General features: G+C 49.5%; 1 protein-coding gene across 2 annotated transcripts; it reads right to left on the minus strand.

Annotated features, from left to right (window-relative positions):
* Positions 1-2,542: 2,542 nt before the first annotated feature.
* LOC308493283 (uncharacterized protein C1orf53) lies at positions 2,543-7,943 on the minus strand. 2 transcript variants are annotated; one of them, XM_081039242.1, is made up of 3 exons: positions 7,633-7,943; positions 4,712-4,813; positions 2,543-2,845 (listed from the first exon to the last, which is right to left on the minus strand). In XM_081039242.1, exons 1-3 carry the CDS (start codon positions 7,894-7,896, stop codon positions 2,801-2,803), a joined length of 411 nt encoding a protein of 136 aa, XP_080895368.1. In that variant the 5' UTR covers positions 7,897-7,943; the 3' UTR covers positions 2,543-2,800. The 2 variants fall into 2 exon arrangements, with proteins under 2 accessions (XP_080895368.1, XP_080895367.1); XM_081039241.1 differs by lacking the exon at positions 2,543-2,845 and adding an exon at positions 2,943-3,158 and having other exon boundaries at positions 7,633-7,940.
* Between the last annotated feature and the right edge of the window lie 453 nt (positions 7,944-8,396).

Here is an 8,396-nt window from a genome sequence, read left to right on the forward strand (position 1 = left end):
TTCTCTCTTTTACACCCAGAGTCTCAGAAAGGGGGGCCGCGAGTCTGGAGGTTTTGTGTCTTGAGCCCAACCATAAAACCCTTAGTGGGGACGAGTTCTGCCCAGCGCCGGGCGCTGCTGCACAGAGCAGGGCATCCAGAGGGCCTGGGCGTCCCAGGAACCACGCAGTCCCTGGGCAAAGAGAACTGCTGCGGGTTCTTCTGCAGCCTTTTCTAGAAATCAAGGTCTCCACAGAGGCGCGCAAGAGGGTGCTGACAACCACACCCCCACACACACACTTCAATATCCCCTTTCTTTTTTTCCTGAGGGGAGGGGATAGTTTGGGCAGAAGTACTGTTTAATTGCTGCCAGGAAGTGAAAACCTGCACGGAGTCTTAAATCCTCCACCATGGTGGGCAGATGTCCAGTTCACACACCAAGCCTTTGATCAAATGTGAAGATTGCCGCATGGCAGGTGTTGGCATGGAGTGTGTGTGTGGTTACTTCTGAGCCACCAGTGACCGTGCAGCTCTAAGTGCTCCTAGGAAGGCAGACTGCTGCTCGCCCGGCAGTGAGCCCCCCCTGCACTGGCCTCGCCCTGGTGCCTGGCAGTGGAACCGCACATGCGACTGCCTTAGGATAAGGGGCCCTGCGGAGGAACAAAGACCCAAGCCGGGCCGAGGGGCATCTTCCCTTCTGGGGAACCCTTGGGTTCCAAACACAACCATTTTGGAGCCCAAAGTTTCATGGGGGTGGAGGGAATCCTTCCCTTTCTTGCTCCGCAAAACAGATGGGGCCAGTGTGGCTTCTGGAGAGAGGGAATGTGCACGTAATCTACAGGAAGGAAAGAGCCACCGTGGCTAAAACCTATTCCTACTCTCCACCCCAGTAAACCTCACAAGATTCTGCAGCTTCCTTTGGGCCTTTCCGTGTTAGAAACAATGTAGAATCAATGTCCCTTGATTTATGGCTCCTTGCTGCAGGAGTACCCAGAAACCTTGAAAGTGGAGAAGCACCAGAGTAGATTTAGACCGGGAAGTCTCCACTTCTCTGCACCCACGTGTGTGTTTGGATACACACAGCCAGTAAGAAACCCAAATTGTACTTTACAATGTGGGAATACAATGTAGCTTGAAGCTCTTGCGGTGAGGCCCATTTATGTGGCCATGTCGTGTTTAATGTGGGAGCACCACCTGTGCCACCACCCTTGAAGTTTTTGTGTGTGTGTGTGTGTGCGGTTCACCAGTATCTCCTCAGAACCACAGAGAACTTCAGACCTTGGCTCCCAGCTCCAGATGGAGGAAAGAGGGAGAGCTGCCCCATCCCACCCCACCCCACTTGTGACTCTTCCTTTGCTGTTGTGGCCAGAAAGAGTCACAAGTCCCACATAAGGTCCTCCGCGGTGGACATTGGGTTTTTGCTTCTTGGGACAATTCCCCACTGCAGGATGGTCATAGGAGAGAAGAGCACTCCAGGAAGTTATTTCCATAGCCAAGGGGCTTTCTCAAAACAGTGCCTCACATTCATTTTCAAAAGGAATGCCTTTTTTCTTTCTCTCGTTTCTCTAGAAAGATGGCCCTTTTAGACTCCATTTCTTTTTTTCTCCCTCTTGGGACTGCTGAAGGAAGCCCCATCCAGCCCCCCACCCAGAAAATGGCCTTGGTCATCTTCACATCTCGTGAAAAACATGGAGCTAGCAGGTAGCTCCTTGACATAGGAATGGAAAGGACATTAGCTCCCAGGAGTTCCTAAGCCTTTTGAGAAAGACCAACTGCCTCCTCCATCACAATGCTGACCCTTCTCTAGTTCTCCTCAACACAATTTCCGGAGAGGGAATCACCTGGCCACAGAGAATGTTCTTTTACATCCTAGGAGCTATCCACACCTCACAGGATCCCAGGACAGTGTTGCTTAGGGCATCACAATTAGAGCACCGCCAACTTGGGGAAACAACGTAATACTATGTAATACTTGACCTAAAATGAACAAAAGAAGTCACCATCCATGGGACTATTAGAACCTCACTGGGCTTCTTTCCACTTATTTTACAGTTTAGAAGGGCTTTTGTTTTGAATTGAATGTGGGAGAAGGCACCAGAGCCTTTCGATTGCTTATGATCTTTAAAACACTTCCTGGGGCCACAAGCAGAGACCAAAGCAGACCCCTGGGATGTTCAAGAATCTTTCAGGTTCCGGTGGGAGAACAGGCTGAGAGTCCACTCTGGGTAGAGACAGGCTTCCAAGTGGGCAGCAGCTTTGTTGTACGGAACAGTTTCCATGGGCAAGAAAAGGCTTCCTGGGGGCTACTGTTCCCAGAGGGAGCAGACAAAAACAAAGTCTGTGGGCTCCTAGCCCAGGTCGGACACTGATCCCCAGGGCAGGCACTGATGCCCAGGGCTTTCATAGCAGAGAACGAATGCTGTGGGTGTAAAGCTAACAAACTGTTCTAAGAGAGGTCCCAGGAACTGGCGTAACAAACAGAGGAGTGAAATGTGTGTGGGGGTGGGAAGAATGGTTTAATCAAGGCGTCTTACACGGCCTGACCCCCAGTCAGAATGATTTAAAGTTTTCATTGAGAGAACAGATGGAAGGTGAGAGTGGCTCTTGACCCAGAGTGCTACTTCCTGGACCCTCAGATGCTGCACTGGATAGCATTCTGTCAACCTCCTTGTAGCTCAAGATATAAATAAAAGGAAGAACGTCTTCAAACTCTTCTATTTGCCAGCAACTTCAGTTGGGTCGCTAACACCGAAAAGAAAACAGTAGGAGTACTGAGGCTATGAGAAAATCAACAGCTACTTATGTCACCCGGTCGCTACTATTTATTTAATGGAACAGTCATTATTTTCTTTCTTCAACATATGTGTCTGATAACGAAGCAAAAAAGAAAAAAAGAAAGAAAAAAGAGGAAAATAGCTATCAGTGCGCCACCTTAGAAAAACACAAACATTTGCTAGCTTTTTTCACTTTATTTATTTTCTTTTAATATATGTACTTAAGGTCAAGCTAGTGCTCAGACACCAACAGCCCAGAGAGCAAACCCTGAATTAGGGTGTTTGTTTGTTTTTTAAGTAAGGTTCAATTAGATGGAGAACAGAGATGAAATTGTCAAACATAAAAATAGGAATTGAATTGCTTCTTTTTAGATGGATCTTTAACATTGACTTGACCATATGGACACTGCAGAAGAAATAAAACAAATTATTACGGAATTACTTAACAATCATCTCGGAAAATACACCACTTCTCATGATGGAAAAAAGAGACTGCTAATCATGTTATAAAGATCATTTGACCTGCCAGGTCCTACAGGCTAAAAGGAGAATAATGGCAACCTTTGGTAAATAATCCTAATTAAGGTCCAAGAATCACTTCCTAGATGCATCTTTCCAGCTTTAAGAATTTTACTGTCAAAGAGTCATTCTTAGAAAATCCTCACTGATCAAACATATGGTGATGGAAGGAGAACTGACTCTGGCTGGTGAACACACAATGGGATTTATAGATAATGTCATACAGAATTGTACACCTGAAATCTATGTAATTTTACTAACAATTCTCACCCCAATAAATTAAAAAAAATAACACCAAAAAAAAAGAAAATCCTCACTTCCCCAATTTATGCAAAGCTCTCGTGCATTTCATTAGAAACAGCGAATGGCACAGGTAGGAGCATACAAAAAAGTGAAGGCTCAGTGTTTCAACGCTGACTACATTTAATACATGCATTGAGTCCTACACCCTAATTATAAAGTGGGTCAGTTAAAGGAAGTAATACCTTCTTGCCCCAAAACACACAGTCAAAGGAGTTTGTAGACAGAGGTTGTTGGTATCTGTTTAGAATCTTAACTCCAGAACAATTGACCTGACTAGGGTGCTTAGTGGTTCTGGAGAACCCATTCCATCTTTTTAATCAAAACAGAAGGAGGAGTTAGCTCATCTGAACCAGTGAATGCAGAGACATATATAGTCACTGAAATATCCATTTTAGGAAATGTGCAGCACAGAAAGAGAAAGAGGGAGAAGGAGAAGGAGAAAGAGAAAAAGGAGGAGGAGGAGGAGGAGGAGGAGGAGGAGGAGGAAAGGAAGGAGGAGGAATGGGGTGGAAGGAAGGGAGGGAGGGAGGGAGGGAGGGAGGGAGGAAGGAAGGAAGGAAGGAGAGAAGGAAGGAAGGAAGGAAGGAAGGAAGGAAGGAAGGAAGGAAGGAAGGAAGGAAGGAAGGGAGGAAGGAAAGGAAGGAGGGAGGGAGCGCGGAAGGAGGGAGGGAAAAAAGAACAAAGAAAGAAAATCATTGTCCTTTAAAGGAAAGCTACCCACCTCTCAATGCTGGGCAAGTTTCAGTTGATTCAGCTAATAATGAAGAAAAAAACACTTCCTGGGATCTAGTTTGCAATATTCTAGCTCCTTTTCCTGCCCTCTTTGTCCTTGCCTACTGAACACAACTGATTTAAAACCTCATGAAAAGTTTCCTTGTAATAAAAAACTCCCATGGATTTCAAATCACAGCATTTCAAGGAACTGATGGTCACAGTGAAATGCTAGCAAGTTCCATTAACTTTAAAAGCCCTGAGTTGGTCCTAAGGACTTCACTGCCCTTGGCTAGAGTGGCTTGTGAAAAGTGCACTCCAGGTCTATTTAGCTGTTTTATTTGACTTGTTTTTCAAATAATAGGTATTTATGAAGTCACAGAAGCACCGCAAACTACCGCTCTAATGCGAGAATTTGCTACTCACGTGTCTGCAGGCAGAGCCACAGCACTTCCCTCTCTGCAAGTGGGCGACCCGCGTGAGCACCAAGTAGCCGGTGGCTGGATCCACATAGCTCAGCTGGCCGGCCTAACACACAGGGGGATAAAATAATTCATTTGCTTCGGTATTCATCCTGTCTGCTCACCGCAAGCTCTACTCACAGAGCCCTGCAGAACTTGCGTGAAACAACATGACACTGCTTCCTGGCAATTCTGGTGGCCCTTGCTTTAATTGCATTCCAACGTTACATGCAATCCAACTTCATGTGACAGGAGGAGAAAATATACAGTTTGAGAAAAATGAGAAGTTGAGGGAAACACAAGAACTCCTCTATGCCCAACAAGTATGCAGCCGTCACTCAGGTATGTTTCATTCAGTTTCCAGGTAACACGGTTAATAACAGGTGATTTTGGTGATTTTAAGAGCTTAAGAGGCTGAAAATGAACTTTCACTCAGAAGGTGCACTCGCAATTTCAGTGCTTAAAATATGTGGATAATGATTTAAACTTACAGAGAAGGTGCTAATAGAAACCAACAGTCCTCGTAGAAAAGTATTACCCTCTCTATTATTGAACACTTTTCTTTACCTTCATGATGTGTGACCACACTGAACATTCTACACTATTTTGTTTCTTTTTTTGGACAGTTGTTAGTTCTGTTTTTCAGCAAAAAAAGAAACAGCATTGTTTTAACATATTGACACTCCGCTTTCATGACTACAGCACTCAAATGTCTAGGAAGCACACTCCACCTCCATTCAAACGTGGTTTTAAACTATCCCAAGTGTGTTGTGGGAAGGCAAAGAATTAATGTGAGCTCTTTGGGTTTCGGCCATGTGGGTGAAGTTAGAGGCACTTTGTCCCGCGTTTTTTATAGACTCCTTTTACCATGCAGTAACCCCATCACTGGCGTGCGGAACCTTTTCATTCAGACACACATGAAACTTGGATGTCTTCTGACATCTATTTTTGGATGTGCCACAAAGTACTTCTTCAGGGTGTCTTCCTTCATGGTCGAATATTTTATTCTGGTTGAGGTTTTACCCAACCATGCTTCATGAATCAAGGGTGGCGCAAAAGGACAAGTGGAGTTTAGATCTAAGTTTATTCTAAGGCATTCCAGCAAAGCCAGACCAGGGGAGCAGAAAGCCAGCGAGCGAGTCCCAAGGCCAGTCCAAGGGCCTCCCAAACCGTCAAGAACAACAGAAGCAGATTACATGAAACTGGGTAGAAACACTATTTTGATTCCAATAGTTAATAGTGACGGTCAAGACCTCACGTCTTTATTTACAAAGCCCATGTATGAAGACTAGGAAAACACACACACACATAGGGAACCCTGTTAGCAGCTTTCTTTTCACTTTTCATAGCTTCTGGGTCTTCTGAGAGCTATTATCTGGCCACCTGGAAGCCTAAGATTGCTCCTGCGCTGTTTGCGCCCGCTCTTCTGCTCTCCTTGTGGACTGAGAGACGTCGGGCTTGTTGGCTGCCCATACAAACTTAATTTGTCTACAGGAGACGAGCCTCAGGTAGCGGTGATAATGAAGCTGCCACAAGAGTGTTGACAGTTTGACTGGAGATACATACGGCACAGGGAGGAAGGGCGGACCCCTTTCGCCTGACCTGTGGATGTTGACCGGAGAAGCACCATGAGGGCGTTCTGATTTGTTGAAAGAGGAAACAACAAGCTGGTCTCCTGGAGAGTCACCCTGTGACACTGACACTCAGTGACGATGTCCTGAGTGAGAAAAAGCTTCTTTCCTTCCCAAGGCTGACCGAACCTGTCTTTATATGTCACGGGTGTGTGCTCTGAAAGGAATGAAACTGTTTGTTCATATTTACCATATTTATACTGTGAAGTATGGGAACAAATCACACGTTATTTTAAAAACAGTATAAACAAGAACAATCAGAAGCTGCCAGTCATTTCCGGATGAATCTTTATGCAGAAGTCTTAACACTTGGGAGAAAAAAAAAAAGTCACCTTCCAAGGTTTTCCTCTACGTTTTTGGCTCCATCCACAGCAGATAACAACACTATTCCTATACCGACGGGTCGCACACGGTGCATGAAATGGGTGGCCTTCATGCACGTCGTTTTTGTGTCTTGTCATAAAACTCACTTGGTCTCCCGAGATAATAAAAATATAGCCATGCTACCTTTACACCCCTGTCGTCTGAGCTGGCAGAAAGGGTGAGGGACATGCAAGTTCTGATGCTGGTGCCAACAGGCAACTGTCCACTCCCCCCAAACAGAAGAAAACACGGCTCAGGTCTGCTCAGGCAGCATGCCAACGCCTGCGTCCAGTGTCCATTGCCATTATGCTCCGTTGAAGTGGAGGGGGAGGACGAAAGAAAAATCAAGCTTTTGGTAGCAAAACTTAAAAGAAATGCACGTTGTACTTTTGCATTAGTTCAACCAATAGATGGCAACGTGTGTAACCGATAACGCACATGAACAACAACTTTCCCTGCAACTTTTCAACTCCTCTATCTGCTCAATCAACTCCTAGACACCTGACACACACACACACACACACACACACACACAGACACGTGGGTCCCACGCCGCGACTGGAGTTTAGCTCAGAAACGAGTCCCACTCAGACTCAGGACACACAAACGTTAAGTCTTAGCCCGGAATAAGAAACTGGCCAGTTTTTAAACGAAGTGGTCAGGGCGGGAAGCGTACGCGCCAGCAGAAGCCGGAGCCGGACAGCACGACCCCATCACCTCGCCAGCTGCCGGGCACGCGCAGGCGCACTGACCCCGGAGCCCAGCGGGCCCGGCAGACGGGTTCTTAGCGCGCAGGCGCACGGACCGCTGGGCCGCCAGGGCGGGGCGGGGCGGAGGGGCCTGAGCGCGCAGGCGCACGGGCGCGGGGGGCCGGGCGGGGGCGGGGCCTCACCGCGCAGGCGGCCGCGTGCAGCTCCGCGATCCGTCGGGCCGCCGGCGTTAACTCCTCGCGTGCCGGGCGCCTGGCCGCTGCCTCCGGCCTGTCGCGCGTGCGGGGCCCGGAGCCGCCGCGGGTTCCTTCCGCAGCGGAGCAGAGGGGGACGCCGACGGGCTGTCGGAACCCTGGCCCGCCCCACACAGGCCGGGGCCGCGGGGCGGCGGGCAGCTGCCTCCCGAGCGCGGCGCCCGCCAGCGCGGGGACCCGCCTGGCCGCCATGGCCGCCGCGGGCCGCGGGGAGGGGCCGGGCGGGGAGGGGCCGGGCGGGGAGGGGCGCGCGCACCGAGGCGGCCCCAGCGCCCGCCCGCCGGCCGCCCAGGACGCTCGGACGCCGCGCGGGGACCGGGGAGGACGCGTCCCTGCGACCCGCCGACCGGGTGCTCGGTGGCCGGAGCCTCTTCGGAGGTGGAGAGCGGACGCGTGGTTTCTCGCGTCCAGCGAGACTGGAGATCGCTGAGCACCACGACGGGGCCGCGGCGCGTCCGGGCTGCGAGCGCCGCAGGTGACAGGTGCGCGGGGCCACGTGCGCGGGGCCACGTGCGCGGGGCCACGCGGGACCCGGGCGCCGAATGCGGGGCGTGTTCTGCCTGCAAGGTGACCGGGAGCCAGCCAGCCCCCAAACCGGATTCAGGGAATGAGCACAGGCCCAGCGGGTGACTCTAGGCGTTAGAAGTAAATTAACACTTTTCCGCCCCCCCCAGGACCCCCCTCCCCATTCT

Source organism: Rhinolophus hipposideros, assembly GCF_964194185.1.
Source record: "Rhinolophus hipposideros genome assembly, chromosome: 26".
NCBI classification, from domain to species: Eukaryota; Metazoa; Chordata; class Mammalia; order Chiroptera; family Rhinolophidae; genus Rhinolophus; species Rhinolophus hipposideros.

Bases quoted from the DNA above. Each gene is read 5' to 3' on its own strand.
- LOC308493283 (XM_081039241.1), bottom strand. From the start codon at position 7,896: ATGGCGGCCAGGCGGGTCCCCGCGCTGGCGGGCGCCGCGCTCGGGAGG. The intron at 4,814-7,632 runs GTGAGGCCCCGC...CCTGTGTGTTAG, and splicing joins TGCACGCGGCCGCCTGCGCG to GCCGGCCAGCTGAGCTATGT. The intron at 3,159-4,711 runs GTGAGTAGCAAA...TTTCTTCTGCAG, and splicing joins GTGGCTCTGCCTGCAGACAC to TGTCCATATGGTCAAGTCAA.